Source organism: Scatophagus argus, chromosome 24 (genome assembly GCF_020382885.2).
Source record: "Scatophagus argus isolate fScaArg1 chromosome 24, fScaArg1.pri, whole genome shotgun sequence".
Classification (NCBI taxonomy): Eukaryota; Metazoa; Chordata; class Actinopteri; family Scatophagidae; genus Scatophagus; species Scatophagus argus.
In genome coordinates, this window is record NC_058516.1 from 1,475,358 (window position 1) to 1,503,172 (window position 27,815).

The following is a 27,815-nucleotide window of genomic DNA, read 5'->3' on the forward strand; positions in this document are numbered from 1 at the left end:
GGCGTGTGGATTGATGTTCATCACGTTCATCCGTGAAAGAAATAAACGGCCACGCAATAAAACTCACAGATAAAAAGCTGCCGCTGCGTCAGCGTGTTGTTCCTGCTGCCAGAGCGGCCGGGAAGTGAAAGTTTGGAGACGGACATGTGACCGACATCAAGCGGCGGCCAGCATCTGACCAAGCACACGGACATCAGCTGAATTCATCTCAGGTCAACATTTGCTCTTCGACCTCACACTCACCTCACCGTATGGACAAAAGTGTGTGGACACCAGGTGTTTTTGTTTTTTATTGTACTGAATATTCAGAACCCACTCAGCATATCTTCGTAGGTGGCGTGTTTGTGGGGTTTTTGTCTGACTCGGGATCACACCTGAGCCACGGAGATCCTTCTGTGCCGTGAGGATGAAGGGCTTCCACCACATCTTTAGTCACTGCCCTGTGACTTTCATTAACCCCCTTCTGACTAACTTCTTCTCGAGCTGGGAGGGAAGCACAGGAAGCTGTGCTGCAGCTCTACTGAGGTCTACTGTGATGCATCACATCGTCGTGTCATGAGGAAAACGCTGCGTGTTTGGACAGCAGCCCGCCGTCTCAGACAGAGGAAAGAAAGAAGACGAGACTCGTGACAGATTCGATAAGGGATTGATTGGCTACAGAGCTTAAGTGAGCCGGGTATTTTACTAACTTTGAACCAGATCCAGAGTGGAACCAGCTACTGGATCCCTGACCCCAAAGCCATCCAACACCTTTGACAAGGAGAGGAACTATGATCCAACATCTGCATTGGACCTCACTAACAGCTGGATGGGACTAAATCCCTTCAGACGGGCTCCGGCAACTGGTGGAAACAGCCTGTTATGAGTGAAAGACATCATGTGTCCACTTATTTTTGGCCATGTGTCTGTCCACATCGAGTTGTACTGCCGCGACTCTTTGTCTTTGTCTCACACACACAGACGGACATTAACATAAATTTAAATGTTCTACTTTTACAACGCGGTCTAAACATGAAGGTGCATGGCCTCGGGGTAGTCAGCTCACACTCACACACACACACACTCACACACACACTCACACACACACTCACTCACTCATAACTCACTCTGCCGACCGCATTCCCCCTCCCCAACAAAAATAAGGAAGAAAAGAGAGATAAACTCCCCGGGAGAAACTCTTCCTAAAAACCAAAACGGGAGAACATGGCAGACTTATGTAACCGATTGCGTGACACTGAACTATGTTAATTTGTGTTGAGGGAGGGAGGAAAGAAACAACCCCCCAAAAAAACAGAGAGAGACGGAGAGGGAAAGACAGGAAAAAAGTATGTTGTGGCAGTCGGAGGAGGAGGAGGAGGAGAAAAAACACAGAGAGAGTCTCAGATTACGCCATCCTCCCTCCCTCCCTCCTCCCTCGTGGAAACATCGCGTGAGAGCGCTCGCTCTCCACGTCCTGATTATGATTAATGCAGGTAGTACCACACACACACTGAAACCACGGTTCTGGCAGGGTTCTGCCGTGGTTCTCTGCTCGGGCCTGCGGTTCCGCGTGGAGCAGTTAACACTCCTGTCTGGCTTGTTAAAGTCTAGAGTCACAGAGTGGTGAAATCACGGCGAGGAAGGCCTGAGCGGCTCAAAGGGCTTTTCACAGCAGCGTGAGGGCTGCTGGGAAAAGGCGCTTTGCAGGACCTCTCCAAAGGGTTCGCAGCACCGTGAAGGGTCTGAGGAGAACCCCTCAGCATGGTGATTCTCCACAAAGTCCTTTACAGCACCACACAGGGTGGTGGACAGCACTTTTCAAACAAAAAGGGGAATCGTTTACTTTTCACTGCACCACAGAGACCGACGGGACGACTGTAAGAAACCACCTGAAAGCCTCATGAGGGTCTGTGGACCAGCATGTGTCAGCTTCAGGGTCCTTAACATGAAAAGGTTTGGGAACCGCTGGTCACACAGGGACACAAAGCGGCCCCTGGACCGTCTCCATCCGTCCCTCAAAGGAAAATAAAACATTACGTATCTCAAATGGAATGATCACAGCGAGTCTGAACTGATGCTGAACTTGACCAACGGGGGGCGCTATCTACATTTAGACTGGACCAAAGGCCTCCAGTTGGCTCGAGCGAGGGCGAATGCCTCAAAGAAAAAGAGCAAAGTTGACTCAGAGTGTCCGAGTGAAACATTTCACAAGCGTCGGCTGCTGACGACAAGCTAACTGTGCCACAAACGGTGCGAAAGAGAAGAAAAGGCCGCAAAACTCTTCATCCAAGTCGGTCAGGTCATCGCAGGACCGTGAAGGGTCCACAACCAGCTTCTCTGTAACCCCCACAGTGAAAACAAACCTGAACCGCATCTAAACATAAACTCCAACAAGCAACTCAGAAAACAAAACAAGTCGGCTTGTTGTGTAAATCTTTAACAGAATGGAAGTAAAACCTGTGACGACATCGCGTCAACTTCCTCTGGCAGGACGCGGACAGTCTGAATCTGTCCCTGCATGGAAAGCTCAGTTCTGAACCATTAAGGATCAATCTGAGTCCGTTTAGTCGTGTAGCCTTCACTGCACACTTTCATTAAAGGTTCTTTAAAGGGTTATGCTGCAGCCCTGGAGAACCGCTGATCCTCAGCTGTTCTAGCAGGAAGCAGTTTTCATTCAAAACGGGATTGCGAGACAAGCTGAGGTCCTGGAAGGGGTTGCAGAAGGTCCACAGAGATCCTGAGGAGCACCGGTTCTGGCCCTGAAAGTCCTGTGAGGACTCAGTCATTGTTATAGAGATTCAAACGTCGTCTGCAGCAGCGGTTCTCAAACTGTGGTCTGAGGCAGGTCTGTGGGTCCTCGTGCAGGAGTCCAGGAGTCCAGGAGAAAACCAAATGGAGTTTTTTCCTCCTTTTTCTTCTCCAACACAGAAACATTAGAATGTGATGATCTGATGATCTTCAGACCACACTCAAACGCACACAGGATAAACTCCACATTAATACATCCACTCAAAAAGGCCTGACAACAAGAAAGAAGTTCAGGTTTCTGCAGTTTGGGAGCAGAGAGGTCGTTCTGCACGAATCGGTCTGGGAAGCCCAGCTGTCTCAGATGATATAATTAGACTGAAATAATACTGAGGCAACACTTTTCTTTATTTTCCATGCTGGACAGGCCTGCAGTGTTGTTGGACTTCAGCACTTCACATTGGCCAACATTGCATAACCACAGGCTGGGAAAATAGACTTTACGGCCTTATGCATTCAGCTCAGAACAATGGGGCGAACTTATAACCTACAACACGCTTATTACCATGTAACTCAGGCTGCAGACACCGACTGGCCGGTCTGGAGCTCAGCCATGGCCGCAGTACACAAAGCGAACTGGTCACAGTGCATCGCAATCTGCCACAGCAGTAGTACAATATATGTCTGAGTAAAAGTACACAAAGTACCACAAGGTCAGCAGACACACGCGGAGCGCCTTCAGGAATATCATATGAATTTTTATAGACATACCAAGGAGATCATAAGTTCAGGAAGTACAATAAAATCATTGTACACCCGCTTGTTATGCGCCTCGCACACAGTGTGAGACAGTGCGGGACAGTGCGGGAATACCGCCGGAGCGCCGCAGGGATCTGACCGTGTTTACGCTGTGAACTTACATTTTCTGGACCGGCTTCTTCCGTTTCTTCGCCGCGTAAAGCGCCGTGTTCGCCAACATGCTGAATCCGGAGCAAACAAAGTGAGGAAAAGTGGCTTAATCCCGCGCTGTAGGTACACATCAACAGGTCCGATGGTGTGCGGAAGACTCACATCCCAAGAGAGACGACGAAATAACGCTGGAATCGACTCGGTAAAATCCCCTTCACGTCCGTCCTCGGCTGGTGCGCCTCTCAGCTGAAAAGCAAAACTACTTTTTGTTGTGTGTAGCGACTCCAAACGCCCGCCAGACGTCGACTAACTATCACAACTCTCCCTAAACGTGCCGTTTAAGTAGATCCACTCCGGCTTTCCGCGAATCCGACACTTTTACGCGTTATAAAAGGAGCTCAAAGAGTCCGCGGAGGGTTTTATGTAAGTCCGCTCTGCCTGCGCGTCACCCCCCTTGTGATTTGACAAGACTGCCGCTGCCGCCGCCGCGCGCTCCCGCCGCGGTTTGTGCACTGCTGCGTGTCACTGTGAGGCGAGCGCGGAAATATTTAAGGTGGTCCGAATGTAGGCCAACGGAGAGCGAAGCTGCAGACGAGGAACGACTGGAAAACTGCATTCCAACCGGGCACACCTTAAGGAGGTCTTTTTTGTTTTTTTAAACTGCAGTATTAAAATGATTTAAGGCCTTCATATTTGCATATGGATAATAACTGATTTCTGATATTTTTAATAAATGTTTTTACGTACGCAAATTTCACAATAAATCCAACTTAATTGGTTAATTAAAGGTAATTAAATTTGCTTCATTCTTCCAGTTGCATTACTTTACATGAACGACAACAGCCACAATAATTACTGCTATTGTACATTATAATTTACTATCGCGTATGATAAGTCCATTCTCTATCTAAATCTATGTATAAATATTACAAACAACATTTGTAAATAGACACTATTGCCATATGAATTGATCAAGTTATACATTTATAATAAGTTCAGATAATGAGAAGGTCCCGTGTGATGTCTTTATCGTGGTTGGAGGCCATCTTTCAAACTCCTGTGAGGAAACCTGGCAGTATTAGCATTTTAGAAGGATGTTTATTTCTTATGCTTCCTAAGCACGTTGTCCCTCCGCCGATCTGAAGGCCCCGTCTGTCTCTGGATCTCATGTGGACCTCGAAGTGGTTTGGGCTCAGTGAAACTGGCCGCGTCAAAGCCAAAGGCTTTTTTGTTTGTTTGTTTGGCTTTTGTTTTTTGTTTAAAATCAAATTAAATCTTTGCATTGCACGTGTTTGTTTGTTTGTTTTGGAAAGGCAGCTTCAGTCTGGCCGTCGTGTCCTCCAAAGGGACAGAGTGTCAGACTGTCAGGGACCCCGCATTATGAAACCGCATGTTTGCGTGGCCCTGAAACGGGTCAGAATAAAAGCTCCTGCACTGTCACAACAGCAGAAAACAAACCCTGTAAAAGCACACGCGGTCTGGCTGCACAAAGTGCAGATGTGTCCTTCCGCCGGGTGCTGATCTCCAGGTGAAGGTTCGCGTTGTTTACTCTCTGCCTGCACTGACAGCAGCTTGCACATGAAGCCGAGGTGCGGGCACACATCCGTCCCGTGTTCGGGCCCTTTGGCAGTCAGTCGCCGTGTCCTCCCACGCTGCTCGGCGGTGAGGTGGGCCAGGTTTCGCGGGGTCACGACTTTTGTATTTGCATTCAGTGCAGCCAGTGTCAGCATGATGTATCGTGGTGTTTTTGCTGTTGGTGAGGGACAAGCTGCAGCACGCCAGCAGCCAAAATCCCACTACCGAAAGGCACACAAATACGCTTCTTGTGTCCCAACATGAGGCTGAAAATAAAAAGCTCAGACGTCAAAGGCTCCGTCGGTTCAGTCACAACATTTCCAAGCCAACATCTGTCGGTTATAAGGCAAACTGGAACTTTTCGGTTGTTTATCATTTGTGACTTCTCGTCATGGAGGCTCAGGTTGTGTAACCCGCTGCTGACTTCCAACATCACAGTTGTAAATGTGAACTGTCACGCATCAGGATCGCTCTGGATGAAAATAACGACGAGCAGGAGCTTGAAACACAAGCCTGGTGTTTTATTTGCTGTTTGAAGTCCGGGCCTTGTGCTGCCGTGGCAGGACAAAGACGAAATCCATCTCAGGCTTGTCTCATGGCCTATTTTAAACAGGAAAGTGAAACCAACTAAAGCGCCACAAGTCTAAAGGAGCAGTTCACCCAAAAATGAAAATTCAGGCACGATGTAAAGCAGTGTCAGCCCTGTGTGAACACGGAACCTGAACCTGAACCTGCACGCAGAGAGTCCAGCTTGTCACTTCTGACCTCTTAAAGCAGGAGAAATCGCCACGCGCCATCTACTTCAGACCAAAATCAAAAGCGTGCGGTGATTAGCAGCCTTCTGATTGGCTCACGTGCCTTGTGATGATGATGATGATGATGATGATGATGATGACACCTGAGCAGACTGATCTGCTGCAGTTACACAAACAGGCTTGTGTAGTTAAAGTTCGCTTCTCACTGGTGGCTGCTTTGCACGTGAAAACAGTTCCAGGTCGGCTGGCAGCTCTCGTGGGGGACTCTTGGCATCCACGTTGCCATGGCAGCACGTTGTTTTTAACGCTAAACATGGCGGTTATCTGCGCTATGCCACCCTCTGGCCCCGTTAAAATGCAACCTTTGTTTAAAATACACCCTGTTTTAATCCGGCTTGGCTCGGACCCGCCGCGCCTGGCAGCCGCGCTCACTCACTTTTCTTTACGAGGGGCCTTGAAGGAGCCACAGCTCTTTCTGTTCGTGCAGCTCCGTTTGTCTGTCTGAAGGCTGAATCGATTACAGGCAGGATGACAGGTTGATTTGTGCGTGCAGACTTTGTGCGTAATGACTCTGAGAGGCTAACGGAGCCGCGCAGTTTGTTTCTCTTAATTGAGACGCCCACAAAGTGATTTATGGAGGGTAATTAAAAACACATGACAGCAACCTTTGAATGATAACTTTGACTGACTTTGATTTCTTTTCTTTTTTGCTTCTTCGCTGCAGCAACTGAATTTAAAACGTGCAGTTTGTTGTTGTTGTTGTTGTTGTTGTTGTTGTTGTTTGGGATTAAGTGTACAGTAAACAGAGGCGGTGAGCAGGCCAGCAGCAGTTGTTCCTCATCATTAGCATGCTCCATGACTAAACTCCACCACTTTATATATTTGGCAGCACCAGAACAGGCTGAAGAGCTGCGGTAACTTTCCACTGTGCCACCGCAGGCTGCTGCAGCGTTTTATTGCGACATGCAGAGGTGGCATTTACACGGCAGTAAACGCACCCCCAAACTCTGAGGACAGCTTGTGAACTTTGTGCCCGCCAGCTGCGTGAAGGTGCTGCCTCGTCCGTCCTGAAGAAGAGCACGGCTTTCATCTGGTTCCTGCTGAGGTCAACGCAGGTTTATGTTTCTTATTTCTCATGATGGCCTTCCTGTCCACATGCACGTGATGTGCATGAAAGAAGAAAGCATGAAACTCTTGTTCCGCTGACGATGATGAGCGAAGAAACTCTGCACGCTGATGACCTTTTGTACTCAGCTCATTGACAGCATTTGGGTCCTAAAAATTTCAACTGATGAAGATGTGAGGACTGAAAGGTTGCTGATGAATGAGTTTTTGTCAGAAAAGTCAAAAAGACTTTTTTGCTCTCAGTTTTATTTCACCCTTTTGCTGTTTTCTTTCTCTTTTCTGTTTGTTTGTTTGAATGTTTAAGCTCCTACAGCAAGCACAACGTGACATTCAGCTCTTGCTTCTGTTCGTGAGCCACCAAACGGCAGGAAGTCAAAGGTCAGCGACAGAAGCTTCGTTTTCACAGAACGTCCTCGTGTTTGAGGAGAGCAAAGAGAAACAGCCTCAAAGTCATCTGGAACACGTTCGCTTCTGTAAACAGAAACTGCAATTAATTCACTGGATGAGCACCAACTGAACTCTGTCTCTGCTCTCCATTTATTGACTGTTATAAAGTAGGAAAGTTACTGCACATATTTTTGATCCATAACATAAAGCAAAAACCCCTCTGGAGTTCATGAGGAGGGAAGCTTCTGAGTCTGAATAAACCACATCTGACACATCTGCTCCTGAGCCAGCCGAGGAGGTGATGAGGACTGCTCCGGGACACCCGTCTCTGGTTTCCCATGCATGTCCAACCAGTAGGAGACCGTGGAGCAGAACCAGAAAGTCACCTGACCACAGATAAGAGGAGGAAAATGGATGGACGGATGGATGGATGGATGGATGGATGGATGGAATGAAAGCATCCAGCATTTATGGGGCAATGTGTTTGTGTCCACCTGTCCAATATTCCCCCTCTTGTAGCTCCACTCTGGGTCTCCACCACCTTCTGAGGGACGTTTCTGACTCGGTCCGTCTGCTCTGAATACCTCAGAGGACGACCAAGCGGATTCCTGTCCACCTACTTTGGTCTACATTGGGTCTGGGGCTGCTAGTGCTGGTTTGGTCTGATCTTCTTGGTTCCACTGAAGGGACATCTTTATAGAGACAAGAAATGGTTTCCCCGCTTTGACATGGAAGCACTCAGAGCCTTGACGTCAGTCCCATCCGGCATTACCTCAGGCCTGCACTCCATCAGGATTAAACCTCATATTTCCAAGCCGGTGATACACAAAAATAACACGATTTAACGCATGCACGACTGTTTTCTGGTTTCACACACGGCTGACAACTTTCCGTCTGGTCCTTCCTGGCACTTTGACAAAATGTCTCCAAAATACGAAACGGCACCAAACACAGGACAGCGATCGGGCCGAAACTTTCAGACATGAGAGGTCTCAAATTAGCATCGGGCCACCGACAGATGCAGCGGGGAAGGATGTAGATCAAGATATGATTAAAGGTCACAGCCACTTGAAATTACAGGCCTACTGCAGTCATGTTATTTTCCATGTCAGGCTCGGACCTGCGGCTCATCTTCCAGCCCTGGTTAGTGGTGGAAGCCGTGCAGCCGGAGGAGACACGGCAGGCTCGGGCTCTGGTTAATAGTCGTGTCCGGGACAGGCGTGTTCTGGTAAATTGGTGGCAGATGTTGGTGAGTTTGGAAGCAAAGCGGGGCTTTCATAAGGGAGAGTGGTTGGTTCGCATCAAACCGTGGAAGTCAGGGATTAGAAATGTTTTTCAGTGGTGGAATACAGGAGCTTTCCTCTTTATCCGAGTGGTTTTTGATGCCGTAAGCCTCACGACTGCGTAGAGAGTTGAAGTGAATGCACTTTGACGGGTTTTAAACTGCGAGCTCCTGTCATAACTCTGAAACTGATCGATATTTTAATCCTTTGTCAAAGTGTAAGCCCTGGTAGCTCGCCTCAGACCTTCTGCATATCCACCGGAGGATGTTTATTAAAGGGCAACTTCATGTAAAATCACCACAGAGTTTATGGCAACGTGGAGGACACAACTGGGGAGATTTAATCAGGATAAGTGAAGCGAGTGCTTAACAGTAAGATTAAAAGGAGGTTTTTGAGTGCTCATTAACGCCTTCTCACACCCTTGAAATGTTAAGGAGTAAAGAAAATCTCAGTGGGCATGTTTGGTTCTCCAACAGGACCTCAGCAGGGCTTCGTTAGCCCGAACAGGTGAAGATAACCTTTGACCTCCACGTTGAGTATGAACTGAGAAAACCACTAAACAATATGATGTAGGAGCAAACAACCTTCATTTCTCAGTGCTGTGTATTTTTAGAGTGTTAATCACAGAGAAAATGACTGCTCTCCTGCCCCGGCCTGACCTTCAAACTCTCATTTTCTGTACTTACTGCAATTAGTGGGACTCATTTGCACATTAAATGAAGCCGCGTCTCGCACCTTTATGAGGCTTTGGCTGGGAAAGCGACTTTCTCCTGCTCCGCTCTTATCAGCTGATGTTTGTGAGTTGTGTCTGTATCTTCCTGTGGCTCGTTTTATTGTCTCTTTATAGTTAATTTACTGTGGTTTTATTGTTTTTTTATAACATGCTTCTGCCATGTGTTTGCTGCTGGAAGCTCCTGCCTGCAAACTGAGCTTCATGGGAAACAGTTTGCAGTGAGAGGAATCGCTTACAGATAACGAAGAGGATTTTCATCTGCGGGTGAAGAAATGCTGTCGTCTGTTGTAAACTCTGCTTCTGTTTGGCTGCTAATTCTGATTGTGATTTTGTTTGTATGTTAATAATAATTACCCCCCCCCAAAAAAAAATGGTTGGTGAAATATTGTCGAAGTTGAATTGTTTGTGATTTTTTTCCATTTTCAACTCCTGTTGATAAAATTTGGCCACTGCTTCTCAAACTGTTTGCTAACAGGCTTTCCTTATTATCTTAAATTGCATGTCAGTGTTGTGTTCACAGTTTGCTTCTGCTGCCAGAAGTGGTCGTGTTTTGTTCAAGTAACAGCAGACATGAAACACGATCCAGGAAGTGAGTGCGTCTGAAGGCTTATCAGACGCCAAAACACAACACAGCAGATTCTACGGCCCTGTAAAGCTATCACGGCTGTATTTCACTCATCACTTTTACTTTACAAAAGCACTCGCCTGCAGGAAGCAACGCAGCAAAAGTTAAATTGTGTTTTTACCACACGTATGCCTCAAGTGAGTCTCGACGCAGCCTTAAAGTTTAATTTGTCTTCCAGCCTAATGAGATAATCCCACATTTCTGCAATAAAAACACACAATTCAGCACCTTTTCTGTGTCATTTCCTTGACAGGTAATTCACTTTTTCCACCTTCTCTGCTGGGAAGAAGAAAACAACATTTGAGCGTCTGGTCTGATGGTTGCTCCCTGTGCAGTCCGGCGTCAGATATCCCTGAGCTGATGATTCACTCGGCCAGCTTGTTTTCATGTCATGACCTTCTGATTAGTCATGATTTACAGGATTAGACTGCAGAAGTTGACAGCTGCATGAAAAGGTATCGTAATCCTTACAGAAATACCAGCGATTAAATAACCAGACATGCTAATATCGTCTTAAAGATCAGGTATTAAAAAGGACGTAATGTTTTATATTACCTGTTAGCTGGAAAGCTGATGGGCGCTCCTGCTCTTTCTTTATTCAAAGGCTCTCATTGTTTGACTGAATGTCTGCTGAAAGGGCCACTTTGTTTTATTGACAGGAAGTGTGATCCCTGAGGCCGTCAGCTCATTCGGCTCTTGAATGGTGAACCTTCAGGTAGCTCCTGTTTGTAGCAGCGGAGAATCCAACACTTTGGTCCAGACTGTAAGTCATATTTGTGCACAGGCATTTGTTTCAATCGCGGCTATTCCTTGACTGTTAATCTAGCACCACCATGATGCTTTGATTCATGGTGTTCCTGCTGCTGTGCTTAGAGCTAATTAGCTAATGTTAGCATGGGATGGGTATGTTATCCATTAACCATCAATCGAATCACTGCTGCTAGGAATTTGACCTGTTAAAATTGTATTTTATGTCTTGTGGATTATTTCTCCAGGGTTACTCTCACATGTTAAGTACAACACCAGACAAGCTGAAGAGGCCTGCAGTGCAAGTCGAAAAGTGGAAACACTTCAGCTTGGAGAGGCTGAATTTGACGGACGACATTTGGCCACCGTCATGACTAATGACTACACAACAGTGAGCATTCTGCGTTGACTGTAAGTAGTAGAAAGTGAAGCTTGACAACACTTCCTGTAATGGCAGTAAAACTTGATGTTGTTAAAAAGATCTTGCAGCTAAGATAATTGGTGACCAGACGAGGTCTATCAGGCAGAACGGAGAACGAACGTCATGTGAATGTGCTGATGACGCTTGATGTAAAGAACGACCTGCAGTGCAGGAGCGAGTGAACTTGTGTCACCTTCCCTCTCAGATTTGTTTGCTTGTCTGAGACTAAACTTGAGTTTTGTGTTTGCCCTCCCACGAAGTCGACAGATCGACTGTAGTCCTGCCAGTCGTTTCCCTCTCATGAGATCGTCTGGACCTCTGACCTAACAGCCTCCTACCCTGTACTTTAACCCAACGGCCTCGGAAAACCTCTGTTCCTATTTATACCACACACTCACACAGCTGAAAATTACCGCTCGTTAAAAGCAGCTCTTGTGGCGCACAGCGAGCTTGTTAGCAATTTGTTTTGGGGGTTTGAGGGGGGGGGGTTATCAGGCAGTGGGCTGCACGTGGATTTGGATGCACATTTGATCTTTGCTGCGATACAAATTGTAACCGCAAGATATTCAAATCAATGTGTAATATCTTTATCTGTTGTAGAGAACTCAGTGTCAATGGCATCAATGTTTTGTCTGTGGGGTTCAGAGGATGATATCCTCAGGAATACTGACCTGACTCCAAGTACATTTCCCAGAAGATCCTAAAGGTTCAGAAGATCTTCTCGAATGCCATCATCAGGAAAAATGATTCAACTTCAGCTCCTCATGTTGGGCAGGCGGCACAAAATCACACAATGTGGCCTTAAATGATGGAGGGTACGAGTGTCAAAGTGTCTGAGAACGAGGAAACTCCTCACTGGATAGCTGACTGAAGTTTATTCATTCAAATTTATAACCTGAAGCTCAGTTCCTGTGAATAGTTTGCAATAAACAAATAATAAATAATACATAAATTGATGTATATTGAAACCAAGTGTGAAAAGCAGATTGTTTGGTGTTAACAAGACCTAAATAAGTCATATATATTTAAACGTATCTAATGAGGTTAGATGTTTAAGAAATGCAGCAATCTCAAGACTTAAAACAGTAAAAGTTGCTTTTTGTTTGGTTAAAGTTTGGCAGTTCAGCTTATTTAGCTAAGAGCTTTAGTCATAGTTTAAATGAGATCAAAACATTGGCAAAAACGTAGCTGTTCCTCTCAGTAGAAAACTTGCTTTCATGAGTTGGGAATTCAACCCACGTCACTGAAATTGAAGGCACATGTGTCCGACTAAACAAGGAAATGTTATCTGACAGCATCACCGCCGTATCAGTAAAGCTTCAGGACAGATGAGTTTTAACAGACAAACTAATCACTGTGAGAGACAAGCAGCTGGTCAGAATAAGACGTTTGTTTCTTCAACTCTTCCTGTCTGTGGTGGAAGCAGGTGCTGCGTTTTTCAGCCGCTGGATGTCTCAGGTCGGAGCAAAACTCCCCATTTGCTCTTAGTCTCGCCTTGAGATGCGGCATCAATCGGTTTGACTTTACATGTCGAGGTCAAAGCGCCTCAGAAGACAAACGATTCGCCGGCAGATCGGCGGCCCACGCAGTCCCCTTCAGGGCTGTTTGAAGTGGGAGCATTTTTCTGCCGTCCTGTCAGCGCCGTCGTGCAGAAAGATCACAAATCAGAGGAGAAAATAAATAAAGCTTCCTCCTCCTACGATCTTCTGCTGCTCCGGGGAAGATTAAGGTTTATTTGTTGCAGCAGGGGAATCTGAAGATGAGTGCGAGTCGGTGTGATATTTCTGGCTGAAACATCTCAACAAAGAAAAAGGACAAAAGTGAGGGAGGCTGTTCTTGTCATGTTAACATGCAGGTATAGTCAGCACATGAGAAATGACCGTGAGACTAAAAACATCTCCAACTCTCACCCGAGTGAAGCCCAAACATCTGGATGGCCCCCTGGTGGCTGGCTGCAGTACAGCTCAGAAGCCCCTCCCCCTTCATGTTAGCAGATGGGACAAAACTCAGTCAGATGAATTTTTCCCAAAGATGGTTTCTGTCATTTTAGGTAGTTCTTCTCATGCTGATGTTTGTTCAAGTGTACGGCCTCACTTTTGCACAGCGGGAGGAAGCGGAGACTCACAATCCCCAGCAAAAAGAGTTGGTTTGGGAGTTTGGTACCACATATGTTAGCATGCTAATGTGCTGATATATTGTAGTGTGAACGTTTCACATTTTAAACCTGAAGAAACCCGTTGATTGTGGAGGAGTCAGATGATCACCATTAGGATATAAAAACATGTGGGAATCCACCCAATTAGCTGATGAGATATTTCAAAGTGGAACAAAGTGATTGACTGCCATCCCTGGAGGAGACAAAATGTCAGACTTTTAGATGTGTGTCTGCTTTTTGTTTCCTGTTTCCAACCAACAGCCAGGGTAGGTCCTACCCGAACCTTAACCAAGTGGTTATTATTGCAACCATGATGACGAAGGTCCCCTAACCTTAACAAAGTAGGCATTTTTAACTCAAGCCAATGTTTCCCTGAACTTAACCACATTGTTTTGTGCCTGTACTTAACTAAACCTTAGCCATGGCAGTGTTAGAACAGAAACTGTAAGAAAATACTTAAATGTGTTGTCTTAATTTTGTCTTTTTATTGTCTTGACGCCTCAGAGAACTTCACAACGAGGAACAAACGGCTGACCGCGTGGTGTCGCCACTTTTGCGAGTTTTCTAACGATCGTCTGAGTCTGTGGTGATCTTCTTGAGTTGGATTTTACTGTTGCAGTACTTTGGTTTGCCACTGGACCAGCCTAAGCCTTGTTCGCACTTTGTGGTCCTGGCTTTGATGCCGGTAGCGAAAAATGAGTGCTAATCGGAGGATATCTGCGGACATTTGCCCTCGTTCTGAGAGGGTCCGTCTGTGATTTCACAGTCGTGTCCTGTAAGCTTTAAGAGCTTCGCCCCAGAGGAAAAATACAGCTTTGTTTGTGACTAACTTTATTTTCCACAGCATCAGCAGGAAGAAAAACAAAGGGCCCACATGAATACACACACTGAACATGAACGAGTAAAAACTCTGAGGTTTCAATAACATGCAGCTGAATGAACTGCAACTTATCATTAAAAATATCCAGAAAGCATTGATCTTCGAGGGGAGTATTGAACACAGACCGCTGGACGGGCTGCGCTCATGTATCCCATGTGTTACAGGACATTTCTATTGTTTGTTAAAGACGCGTTTAAGCAGAATTGACTGCATGGTTATAAAGGTCATTTATTGCGGTTCATATGCTGCCCTGTGTTTGATGCCTGTCATAGCTTCATCATGGGCTGGAAGGGAGAATAAAACAGAAATGAGACGGGGACTTTTCCCACTGTTTCGACATGCTGGCATTTCAGTGTTTTATTGTTTAATTTGTCACATATAGAGAGACATTTAGCTGCAAGTGGTGCCATAAAAAACAAAATCAAATGCAGTGAAAACATCCGCAGCACAGCTGAACTGGAGCTTGTGCTTCTTCACTTTTTCACATTTACCAACTGGTGTTTTGTGCCGCTAATAAAACAAAAAGATAGTTAAAATGTAATAAACATCTTGACATCCGGGTAAAACACGACGTGTCAGATGTCAATCGTGAAGTTTTGCATCCAATAACTCATTAAAACCAAACTTGAAGATACATCAGTGTGATAAAAACTGCTTAAAATAACAGAAACCATCTTTGGGAAAAATTAATATTTAGTTTGGCTCATGTCCCATCTGCTAACAAGGAGGGGGAGGGCACATCTGATCAGTTTTCAGGATCTCAGCTGAGCTGTTCTTTGTTTATTATTTAAAAACCCTCCCTGCTTTGATGATTTGGTAACTAAAAACATTTTTCCCAGGTTTAGGTTTCAGAGTAAACGACAAGCTGCAGCTGAAGCCGACCGTCTGAGGGAAGTGTGAGGAAACTGCTGCCAACTTTGACATGTTTGATTGTGGCACTTGATGCACTTCTGGAATTTGTGATGCCGTGTTTGAGATATCTCAGAGAGAAACAAAAACAAAGCACGAGCAACACTTTCTTCTTCCTCCTCCTCCTCTTCCTCTTCTTGTTCTTGTTCCACTTTGCACTTCTTCTTGGACGGTCATGTGAAGTGAACACGCTGAACATCAAACGGCCCGGGGTTATCTCGGCTCTGTTTGCTCAAAGACGAGCGTTGACACTCTGACGCCTGGCAGATTAACTTTGCCTGCGAGCTTCTGTTCTCCAGCCAGCTCTGAAAGAACGAAAACCAAAAAAGAAGAAAAGTAAATTTATGAGGAATATGATGGAGAGCTGCATATTTTCTTCTCCCACGTCATTCCTCAGATATCAAACATCCCACGCACTTCACTGCCCATCAGTATCGGAGCTGGGGGTCAGTTCACAGGTTAGTCGTGTGCAGTGGTGCAGTGTATTTACCCAAGTACAAATTTGAGGTTTTTGTCCTTGTACTGCGCTTCTTCTCTGGCCAGTTTGTACTTTCACTGCATCTCAGAGGCAAATATTTCACTTTTTATAGCTTTGGACAAAACATGTGAAGAGCTGCAGAGAAACATGACGTGAGAGCCACAAACTGTCAGTGAAAGTTTTTCAACAGATACCTGGACACCACCGACGGTGAGTGAGGAAACACATTAGATGGGCGAACTGACCCTTTAAGTGAAGCAGCGACGCCCTCCAACCTCAGCTGTGGCCTTAAACAAGACACTTAACTTCCAATTAGCAGCTCTGTGGCAGCAGCAGGCTGTGGTTGCGTACTGGGCAGCTCCCAGTAGCTGACAGCAGAAGGCTGTGGTCGCACTGGGCAGCTCCTTGACGATAATGTGTGCAGCTTTGTGAAACTGAATCACGGCATTGTTGAGAGAGAGTGAACGTGCCGGGCCAACCTCCCCTGGATAAATAGGGGTTGAATAAAAACCTCATTGCCAACCTGGGAAGTGGAGATTTGTTTTCGTGTATTTATTTGGAAGAGCTTTCAATCCATCATCCTGCTATGTGACTAACCGAGCATGCTGGGAAATGTTTTCGTCAGCCGCGATCCTTTCCAGACCCTGAAGTTTTGATGACTCATTCCGGGCCAAAACCGTCTGGAAAATGAAACTGGTGTTTTTGGTAAGCGATGAAATGAAAGTGTTTCATGGCTCCAGAGGAAAGAAGGAAAGAAAGAAAGAAAACAGCATGAGGTGCTGCTCAGCTTTCGGGGCACAAAAGGAGAAAAAAACATCTTTTAATCCAGTCCAAAAGCACAAAAATTCAGTTTGGACTGAACTGGGCTCTGCTGTCTCCGTCGAACAAATCCAACAAAACGCGACAAACGACCTTCACTTCTGTCAGCTTTTGGTTGTCGCTGCTGTCAGCACACAATAAAGATGTCAGAGATGTTGGGGTGGTGACTCACAGGTACCCAGGCCATCAAAATGTTTTATTTGTGCTCTTGGTTTTTGGCTGTTCGTGTGTCAGTGGGAAACTGATTCATCCGAAATGGAAATCTCCATTATTTTGGCAGCTTTGGTCACAGATCCTTTTGGTTTTGGTAATTTATGACGCACCAGTTTAATTTACTGAGATCTGGCGGCGCAGATGGTCAGATGATTACATGAGTTTTAAACACATCAACCCGTCAAGTAAACTTTAATGTCAGGCAGATCCAAACTACGCTGAAACGTCTCATTTAAGGCTTTCAAGTTTGCTATCTGAAAACAGTCAAACCAGCAGATTGATGGATGCTTCTCCATGTGATTGATTATTGTAATGTGTTGGTGTCCGGTTTGTAAAAGAAACATCAGCTGCAAAAACACAGGAATGAATCCTGTAGGAGTCAGGTGCACTGAGAAGAGTCAGAAACCCAACAAGGCTGATGTGGTAGCCTCACGTTGTTGCCAGTCGTCACATTACTGCAGTCCCAGTAACAGTTTCTGACTCAGACCATAAGTGGTTTTTCTGTGTTTACGTTGAATTCACCCACTGTCACAAAACAAACAACGGAACATCTCAGTTCTGCAGTGTTGTCTCGTTATGTTTTTCCGTTTGACTCCGAGTGCAGCGTTGGCTCGCCGCGTCCTTCGGGTCCACGATGGAGCCGAGACATCGAGGAAACCGAGCAAATCCTCCCATCTGAGCAGCTGCAGCCAGCACATGTTTTTACAGGAAGTATCACTGAAACAGCCATCAAAATAAATGCCAGTCTATTGGCTATTCAGATGAATGTAGTGGAGTAAAAATGTATTATATTCACCTCTGAGATGTATTGGAGTGGAAGTACAAAGGAGCACAACAAGGAAACACTCGAGTTAAGTGGCTGGGATCTGTACAGTATTTGAGTAAACGTACTTCACACCACACACACCACACATACACACACACACACACACTCCGTCGGCTTCATTCGCACGCGAATTTGTCTCTTTGGCCTTCATGTCCCCACATTCTCAGGTGGTGACTTCAGAGTGTGTGTTTGTGTTGTGTGTGTGTGTGTGTGGGTGTGTGTCGGCCCCGGGCTCGAGGTTTTGGGGGGCCGGCTCTTGGGTCGAACTCCGCCAGCCCAGACTGTTATTACTGCTGTTACACACACACACGCACACACACAGAAACACACACTGTGACTCGGCTCGTCTGGCCTCTTTGCTCATCTGGGGTTGATTAACATCACCACTTCCACACACACACACACACACACACACACACACACACACACTTATGAGCGATGTGACGGCAGCTTCCCATGAACTCAGTCACCCCTACAAAATAAAATCTGAGGTTTGGGACGACATCTTTCTTATTTTTCTTTCTTTACTCTCAAATAATTTTTGTGTTTTGACTGGTCAATCTTTACAGGACCCTGAATTAAAAATATTTTGTCCCTAAAGTAGCTCCATGGTGAGTTTGCGGTTTTTGCATACATAAGGAAAATTTAAATGTAATAAAGGCACAAATGGATTAGACACCCCTGCAAACTGTCACAGGTGTTTTCAGTTATTGTGTCTGATTAGGCCTCTGCTCAAGTTAAAATCCGGTGGGCTTATGTTGTGATTTACTGTACATGAAGTCCACGTGGTAAAAAGAATTATAAAGGTTTAAGTCGTCCAAACACAACCAACAGCAGAGAGAGGAAGAGCTTCATTGGACGGGTTAAGTGGAAACACCTGCGTGGGGGCTATCAACACTTTTGAATCAGACATGAATGGAAAGCAAACATTTACATTTTCATGGGCGGAAAAACCAAACACATCAAAAAACAATGGAAGTCTCACATCAGCCAAAGTCGACTGTCCGAAGTAAGTAAACCCAACTTTAGTGGAAGAAACTTAAACAATTACCAAAATAGTTTCTGTCAGTCAACTTTGATTAATCAGTTGTTTCAGACTGTGTGGTTTGTTTGTATTGTTGCAGCCTGACAAATTTGTTTTACAAGCTCTTCAATTGTTTTGTATTGCAAGTAGAGCTGACAGATAAATAAAAGGGAGTAAGAAGAACAACATTTCCCTCTGAAATGTAGTGCAGTGGAAGTAGGAATTAGCCTGCAAAGTACCTCAAATTTGTAGCCTAAGTACAGTATTTCAGTAGGACTAAATGGACTTAATTATATTCCACCTCCAAATACAGATCGCAGTGTGAACTCAGAAAAGATAAATATTTGTTTGGATTAGAAATAACACTGAATGTGAGTTTACATGGAGGCTAGCGTGTGCTGGAAGTATTAGCTAGCTATGAGGATTAGCATAATTACTTCACATACTAATTTTAAAGGCTAATTTTAAAAGCAGTTAAGTGTTTAGTTAATGTAGACCAATGCCAGCAGATCAAGTGGTATTGTTTTATGGTTCTACTGTGATCTTTCTTGTGTATTGAAACTTTAAAAACTGCTATTGCTAGCGGACAGATTGCTGCTGTTTAGCGTAGTTATTCTTAAGTTTATTGTGTTAAACAGCCTAGCCTCCCTCAGCTAACCACTAAGTAAGCTAACTATGTACAGACTTTGAAGTAGCCTAGCGTAAGAAACTCAGAGCAGTTCAAGTTTCTTTTTCCACTTTGGCCTAAGAAAGCTAAAGACCCTGACTTTTGGTTTCAGTGTTTTCTTAATGCTAATTTGTTATAACTGAAAGCTAACGTGTGCAGTGGAACTGAAGAAGACTCCAAAAGGCTGTAAAGTGCAAACTGCTTGAGCCCACAAGTAAATTATCTTCACTCATTTGGCCTCATCACTGTCTTTGCTGCAAGGACACGTTTCCCACATTTAAACAAAATGAAACTCTGGAAGGCAAACCGTGATTCACCTTGCTCTGTTCTCATTTAAATTTGCTAAGTTCTGTTAGCTGAAATCTAGGTGAAGAAACACAAATTGTACCTGTAATTTACACAGTTACAACTTTCTATTTCCTTAAAGGACTTGAGAGAATGAGGGAAATGTGAATATTTCTGATAAAAACTGAAAGGCCGATGGAAAACAGGAAGAGGGTGCAGGAAATGAGCAGACGCTGCAGTCTCACTGGAGTCGACTCTTTAGCCCCAATACCAGGTTAAATAAATCACTTGTTAAAATGGATAGAATTTCACATTCCAGTAATGATCTTGTGGGACTGCCGGGTGGGAAGCTCGACTCTGCCAAACTTTCCTTTCTCTGGAAAAGACGTCGTTATTGTTAAAAAATTACTCGGCTCTCCGGGGAAATTCACAGCGTATTTTATCTCTTTGATTTCTTTCCTCCACACAGTTTTGTCTCAATTTTTCCTTTGCCGCCAACGCACTGTTGTTATTGAGAATGCTGTTAACTCAGCTCGGCACTAAACCCAATTTGACAAACGGCGAGCATGTGAGACTCAGATGAAATTTCCCACCTTGGCGGAGCTCCGAGGCCTTTCGTTCCTCGACGGCGTGGGCTTTAATGGCTCTGATGATGGGGGGGCTTTGAACTTTTCTGTTTTATGTCCTCACCTGCTCGGTTCCCAGCCGACTCCCAATAACGGGGTTGTTGTCACACACGCAGCCTCGTAAAACTGAAAGTTAATCAACCATCACATTATTTAGTTCAAAGGTGCACTGTGAACTCTGTCTGAGTCAGTTCTGAGGTTTGTGGAGAGCAAACATCAGCACTTCAGCAGCTGGCTGTTGTCAAGTGTGAGTGGTGGAGTCTAACTCGAGTACTGTACTTAGGTACTTTTGTATTGAGTATTTCTGTTTTATACTTATACTATATTTCTGTTTTAAGGCAGTGTGTGCAGTGTGCACTGCAGCTCTGGTGTGTGTAGCCTGTGTTTGGGCATGTGTGTGTGTGTTTAGCTTAAAGCCAGTTCGTTAACGAGTGTGGCAAGGTTTTAATTTGTGGGTTTTATTAGCCGATAAACACACAGACACATTATACTTACCCTGCCACTCAGGGTGTGTGTGTGTGTGTGTGTATGTGTGTTTTAATATTTAATGAAGTAACGAACACACTGTTGTTCCTGTAACAAACAGGATTAGATAACACCATATCTTAGACCAAAATACGTTTCCTTCATTCACACCTCTCTTCTTACATCTTCCTCTTCCCTTTTTTGTCTTTTCTTGCACCTTTTCGTCTTTATTTTCTCCTCCTTTTGAGTTTTTTCTCCTATTCAATGGAACTGATTATAAATTAAATGATTATTCAGAGCAATTTTCTCGCGTTTGTGTTGAGGCTTCGTTTTGGTCAAACATCTGCGCCATCTACAGGTCATTAGTGGTATTGCATGCTGGCAGGTCATCACAGCCTGGCAGTTCTCTTGCTGTGAGACTCTTGGAGACTGAAAAGTTTAATTTATGTCCTAGAGATTGTTTTCTGCTTCACAATTATTTGAACCATTAACATGAGACTCAGTGAAGCTGGAGGAAAGCAAAAATTGAAGTTGAAAACAGCAGAAATATGAAGACTTTTTAAATGACAGAAGCTTTCACAAATGATCATATTCACTATTTAAACATATGTTGTAGGTCCAGGACTATTTAAGCAACTACACAAGAAAAGTTCTTCCATCGGTAATTAAAAATACTCAATTAAAAGGGTGCAAAACTAGATAAAGTTGTCACTGTTATTAATAGTTTGTTTTGTATAAAAGCAGGAGAAGATGCTACAGATGTAAACACAAACATTTCCCATTTTGTGCTTTTTAGAACAGAACAGAATAAAACTTTATTGTCTGGTGGAAAATTGTCTTTAGCTCACCAAAACATAACAAGAGCACAAGAACATTTAACGTAAAACAACTGTGCTAACAAGAAACTACTGAGATAATTACAAAACACAGTTAAAAATACAAGCACGAGAGCTGTGAATCTGCCATCAAGAGCGCTGAAAGGTTTTATAGGTTTCACAGTTAACACCGTGGGAACAGCTTTTGCAGATTTACCCCTTTAGTTTTTATATTCATTCTGTTGCTCTGCTTCCCATCATGGTCCACTTCACCTCGTCGTCGTGTCCCCACACATTACCAGGAGTCCTGACTTTCTCAAACCCAAAACCAGTCCCAGACACCCTGGCAAGACGTCTTTATCCGAACTGTCAGCAGCCCAGAGGAGGCCCAGAGGAGACCCAGAGGAGGCCCAGAGGAGGCCCAGAGGAGACCCAGAGGAGGCCCAGAGGAGGCCCAGAGGAGGCCCAGAGGAGGCCCAGAGGAGACTCAGGGGAAGCTTCAGGTTCAGTGCTGATCGTTAGCTTTGTAGTTTGGAATAAAACGAGCAGGACCACACACACACTGAGAGCATCTGTCCTTTAATGAAAGTCTGGCAGCAGCAACAGAACCAAATTGAAGCTTTGGACAGAGTTGATCTGTTAGGCAACGTTTTACCCGAAAATATTCCGTTCTTACTGATGACTGGATCATGAAAAACAAACGTCTTGTACTTTTTCCACTCTGATGTGGTGTAACTAAATATGTTTACTGCAGCTGAGGACAAATTAGAGGTACTTGTACTTTACTTAAGTATCTTTCTACTCCTCTTTCCCTGCATGTCCGAGGGCAGCTTAAGTCACTCATTCTGTCATGAGTCTCTGTTGCTCTCCTCTTATCTCTGGTGTTATGAGTGCAGTACATGATCTACACCACTAGGCGGAGCAGTTTAGATTCACTGATGCAGCACCTTCATAAGATGCAATAAACCCACACAAGAATAAAAAGTTTTTTAAAAACTTTATTCTTATAGATCGCAAGAAAAGATTTCAATGAGTATAAAACAAAGATTTAAAACAAATTATTTCTATTTATTGAAAAAATAAAACAAAAGATTTTCTAACAGTAAAAAACAAAAACAAATGCAGAACAGGCACCACAGTGGACTGAATCCAGGCTGGAAAATCACCATCTAAACCCCGTTGGCCAAGTGTTTACCCACACATTATTCCTCGCAGCTGATTCATTTACCAGCGTGGTCCGAGCCAGTCACAGTTAGGAGCTCAAAATATTACAAACAACCAGGCTGGAAAATCACCAGCAGCCGAAAAGTGATGAAGATGCCCGTAAATGTTTAGCAGCGACTGGTGAGTTTGGCCTGGCGGCGTCTTTGACGGCTGCTGCGCTGTGAAAACAAATCAGATTTGTCTGGTGGAGGAGCTACAGGAGCTGTGAAGCTGTGGGTTTTCAGTGCATGTGACTTTTAATAAGCGCTGCAGAGGGGCGAGTCGAGCAGAGATCCAAACATTTCTCTGCAAACATCTAACTTCTTCATAAAGTTATTTCTAAGTGGACTATCAAACCATCTTGGGAGAATCAAGGAGAAAACAATCAGGTTCTCAGTTTGTCCACATTAAATTCTGCTCTCAGGTTGTCAGACTCAGAGCTGCGATCTGATTGCGTTTTACTGCAGTAATGAAAGCAAGAAGGCTTTTTCACTCGAGTGTTTTCCCTCTGTGGCACACAGATTTGTGTTTGTGTACACTCATGAGCCTTTTCTGAGTCAGCAGCTCTCCAGGAGTGGCCCGAGAGTGTTTCAGGGTCTGAGTAAAGCCAGCCGTGCTGTTTGCGTATGGGATGTGAAGCTGCAGGCCTCGTCGTGAGTCAGGCTCTGTCTGAGTTACCGCTGTGTGTTTGGGCCTGATCACACTCTTCTGATGAGCGAGATGTCGCGTCGCCATCACACACTGAGACTCTTGTGCTGAAATAAGATGGTGCTGCTGTTGAGGGAAGGCCTGACCGAACTGACTCGTCGTCCAGTTTTGTTTCTCGCTGCTGGTTGGGCGCAGCGAAGTGCAAAGTTGCTTCACGCTTTTGGAAACTTGTAGTCTGGTTCACAGGAAGTCTGCCGCCATTGGCTGATGACTTCGGTCAGCAACTTTTATATTTTGCAGGGGCGCCATTGAAAAACGATAAAAGAGATCTTCCTCCTCAGGTGCTCTTTGTGTAAAGCTACAAAACTCTTCAGTCCTCAGCACAACATCAGCTGATAAGTGTCTTTATTCCTCCTCTTTGATCTCCTGAGGTTCTCTGCTTTGAAGGGCCGCATCAGAACCGATCGATTCGTCGTCTTCGTCGATGCCTTCGTCGTCGTCGATGCCTCCGTCGTCGTCGTCGTCCACCTCGTTGGTGACGTATGAGCCTTTACGCCTGGACGTACACCACAGCAGCGCCGCGATCATGCAGACTAGCAGAAACAGCACAGCACCGATGATTCCTGACAGGTGGAGGAAAATAAGAGTTCACTTATCAAACAGTCTGGGTGGACGAGTTGGGTGTTTCTTTAAGTCACAGATTCAGTTTGTCAATTTCAATTTCTGTTTAATTTCTGTCTCTGTTTGCTTTTAAGGCTTTTATAAGTAAAAAGAAAGAAAGAAAAAAGGCAGCTGGAACAAAATCTTGAAAAGATCTTGAAAGCCAGTTGTGGTCAGATCAGGGTGATAATGTGACATTTAAAGCACCGTAGAGAACTTAAAAACTACATGTGACCTGATTTTCCTGCCCGTCTCAACAACCAGCAGTTCAGTTCTCACCTCCGGTCAGTGCCGCCAAATCTCCATCGTCGTCCACGTTGATACCTGAAAGGACATGAATAGAATAAAGAACAAAACTACCAAAGCACTGGCATCAAAATACACTCAGAGCAGCGGAGCACAACATGGAAACAACAATGGAAGTCGAGTATTTCCCACAGCAGTGCGGCGCCGCAGGCAGCTCGTGTTATAAAGTTAGCTGGAGGACACATGGCAGCTGATTTTTATTTTCTTGGCTCAGAATCCAAGCACGCATGGTATTCAAACACCCGCAGTCTATTTTAACGCCTCAGTGTGTGCACAGACGGGGTGACAGAGGCTGCTTTCACACCTCCGGGCTAAACAGGGTTCAGCTCTCTTCACATTCGCCCTCCGCTCTTTTAGTCTGCGCGAAACACCGTCGGAGGGAATCTCCGTCTGCGTCCAAGAGCAAGAAAACCGCCGCCAAACCTGCCCACACTGATGACACTCAAGAGAGATAATGTGACAGATTCAAAACGAGTGTTATCTTTGGACAAAGAGGACAAAATAAAAGCACAGTCTTGCTTCCTCGACATGCAGACGCATGAGAGAGGATTTTTTTTGGCTTCCGCTGTAAACTTTGACAAGAACATTTTGGAAAATGCCAAAAATCCGCCTTCGTGTCGCTCAGATGGATTTGAAAGTCACGTGCATGAACTTTTTGTTCAGAAATAACACCAAAATGGACTCTACATGCAAACTCAACAGTTAACAACTCTCAGCGTTCTCTCGTCAGTTAATTCAGGCTTCAAAGTTTGGTGCACACTCAGTTCCCCTGACAGTCGGCCCTGCTTTGGCCCTTGTTGGCCCCCCACGTGGAAACGAGGGCCAGTGGGTATCAGTGCGTCAGCTCTTATCTCCACGGCGACAGGCCCTGGAGGCGTCGCACTCGCTCCTTCCCATGCTCCTCTCTGACATCAGGCTGATAAGACACTCCCTGCTTCACACCAGCTCAGATACTTCAGTACAAGTACCAGTATCACAGTGGAAAAATACTCTGCTTCAAGTAAAAGTCCCGCGTTTAAAATCCTACTTAAGTAAAAGTACAAAAGTATAGTTTTCAGTGGTGCATCCCGCTTGGTATTATATATTGATGCTACTTTAAACTTGTACTCCATTACATTTCAGAGGTTAGTGTTGTACTTTTACTGCATTACAAGTCTTTAGTTTTAGGAATGAAAACTGTGGTTTGTTCAGTTTTATTCAGCTGAAATTTGAAAAACTGAATCCTTTTCCTCCTTTCACCATAAATTGCTTTTTCTGATGTCTTTGAACTCCTCGTGTTTTGCTGATTTATCTTACATTCGTGCACATTCACGTACCCTTCGTCACTATGATGGGGACGACCTCAGTGGGAGGGGGTGCAGTAACGTCAGGTAACACCTTAACCACCGGGGGAAGAGTCGTGTGAATCTCCATGGTGACGACAACCTGCGCAGAGAAAGATAAATAAGTGTTGTTATTTGTGGCAGGATATAGATGCAGAATCACTTCAACAACTTCCCTTCTGAAAGAGCAGATCTTTTTCTTTATTCTCTGAGGGAGTTCATGGGTTCATACAAACAATAAGGGAGCCCTTCAGGCAGTCTTTTGTCACTAAAGTGATCTAAAAAACTGGATTTCAGTGATGTGAAGCTCTGTGAGTCGGCCCATTCTCTGCAAAGCGTTCGACGTTTTCTCACAAAGCTTGATTCCTGAGGCCTTTGCAGGATTTCACATACTTTAACTGCGTCGAGCGTGTGAGTCTTTGTCCTCACAACAAGAGTCACGCCTCACAAAACCGTCTCTGAGCTGCACAGTTTGTTTTAATCTGATTTTATTCACTCAACTTTTGACTTTCCTGACACACCCCTCAGCGAGCTTCTCTTCACGTGAGCCTGCAGCGGGAGCTGACTGTACATATAACTTCATATAAAACATCCACCAGTGCTGTCCCAGAGACTGAAGACTGATGACCACACATGACATGAGTGGAAACTGGTTGTCACTTTGGACTGCAGCTTGCAAGACATTACAAAACAGCATTAAAAAAATAAAAATTAAACAAAGCAAGACTTCAAACTCACCAGTTCTGAGAATCTGCACGCAGCTCTGCAGTGAAGAAGAACTAATACAACAGAGCGTATGCAGGATCACACACACACACACACACACACACACACAGATGGGTGTGGTGTCCGTCCCCAGGGTCGGGATCTGTTCCCCCTCCGGCCAATCGCGAGCCTGACTCCACCCACCTGATGCTAAACAGCCTGCAGATGTCTGAAAGAGTGCAGCTGACATCATCTGTTAACACACACTTACAGGAGTGTGTGTGTGTGTGTGTGTTTCTGCACACACACTCTCTTTAATAATCTCACCCCAAGCCTGTTAATTTATGTCAATCTTCACTCATCATCCTCAGCGTGTTTGCAGCACTTTCCTACGTTACCCAGAATGCCTCAAAACAACCAGCGTGTCATCGAGCGGCCGAGGCTGAGGCCTCCTCGCTCCGTGGAGGTCGCGAAGCCAAGTGAGGAAGAGATCGCAACTCCAGGAAACATTCAGGAAATGATCTCATGTTTAACTCTAGTCATCGAGATCATTAGTTTAATGAGCTCAGAGGGGAGAGGAGTTACTTTGGTTTCCGTCACACCTGAAGGTTACACAATACTGACTGATGATATCTGAGCTGCAAATATGACCTTACATGAAGGCGCAGGGAAAAGCACTGATTTCGTCTGGCATTGATCCACCAACGCCAGACTTTAGAAAACACAATGAAAAGGATGATTTAAATAGAAAGAAAGAAAAGAGAGACACATCAGAGGGACAAAAACAAATAATTCAAGTGAAGAAAGACAGTAAAATTAAGTACCGTGTGTGCTGAAAGCTGGTGGGCGCGTTTTGACATTTTATACAACAAAAAGAAAGTATTTTTCTCATGGTGTTTGATTAATACATGTTCCCCCTCATCAGAGACCCATCTGTCTGATCATCAGTGAAACAAACTCACAGTCACACACTGATAATTTAATTTGTTTCATATCACCAACATCCAAACAAACCACTGCTCAGCCTTTCAAAATACACATCAGCAAACAAACTCTTCGTTCGTCCCAGCAGATTTAAACACATCATCATGGCCGCCAGCTTGAAAAGCTACACGTTGAGAAGCTTTTTTTATTCTACCAGGTTCAACATTTCATGTTTATTTTAACGGCCAGCTCAACATCTGTAGTACATAAAGACTAAAGTAATTGCAGATTACTTGTTTACTGACTATTTTTTATTCATATTTAATAAAAAGAACTCTTACATCAGAAATAAACTAAAACAACAAACAAGCCAAACAATTCGATGCAAATTACATCCAAAATCTACCATCTACCAGTTTACAGTTAACTCAGTTTCTGCTCCAAAGTGGCTTCTACGTTTTGTAAAACTCACAAGCCATTTTCAGACTTTTACGAGCAAATCAAATGTGTTTTACAAGACAACCAACCTGCGAGTCTCTTTCAATGTGTGAGAGTTAACTGGATTTTTTATATTTTTCTAAAAAGCTGGTCGACTCCTAAA

General features: G+C 44.7%; 2 protein-coding genes and 1 long non-coding RNA gene across 8 annotated transcripts in view; 1 reads left to right on the top strand and 2 right to left on the bottom strand.

Annotated features, from left to right (window-relative positions):
* The window catches only part of LOC124055531 (aryl hydrocarbon receptor-like), a 51,119-nt gene extending 47,007 nt beyond the window's left edge, over positions 1-4,112 (bottom strand). Inside the window, exon 1 of the mRNA XM_046382418.1 lies at positions 3,645-4,112. Coding sequence (XP_046238374.1) covers positions 3,645-3,703 — 59 coding nt within the window. The 5' untranslated portion in view covers positions 3,704-4,112. The remainder of the gene's footprint in view (positions 1-3,644) is intronic.
* Positions 1-27,815, top strand: part of LOC124055535 — a 54,097-nt gene that overhangs the window by 24,701 nt on the left and 1,581 nt on the right. Inside the window, exons 3-7 of one of the 6 annotated variants that reach the window (XR_006842700.1) lie at positions 10,370-10,571; positions 10,776-10,879; positions 11,112-11,274; positions 17,343-18,573; positions 21,749-22,278. This is a non-coding gene — a long non-coding RNA (uncharacterized LOC124055535). Of the gene's footprint in view, positions 1-10,369; positions 10,572-10,775; positions 10,880-11,111; positions 11,275-11,544; positions 13,853-15,158; positions 15,355-17,342; positions 18,574-21,748; positions 22,279-27,815 lie in introns of those variants that run through there. The other 5 variants (XR_006842702.1, XR_006842703.1, XR_006842699.1 and 2 more) reach the window with 5 other exon arrangements.
* Positions 23,264-26,591, bottom strand: LOC124055532 (cell adhesion molecule 4-like). Its single transcript, XM_046382419.1, has 4 exons — positions 26,324-26,591; positions 25,580-25,688; positions 24,237-24,281; positions 23,264-23,920 (listed from the first exon to the last, which is right to left on the bottom strand). The coding sequence occupies exons 2-4, from the start codon at positions 25,674-25,676 to the stop codon at positions 23,703-23,705; spliced, it is 360 nt and encodes a 119-aa protein (XP_046238375.1). The 5' UTR covers positions 25,677-25,688; positions 26,324-26,591; the 3' UTR covers positions 23,264-23,702.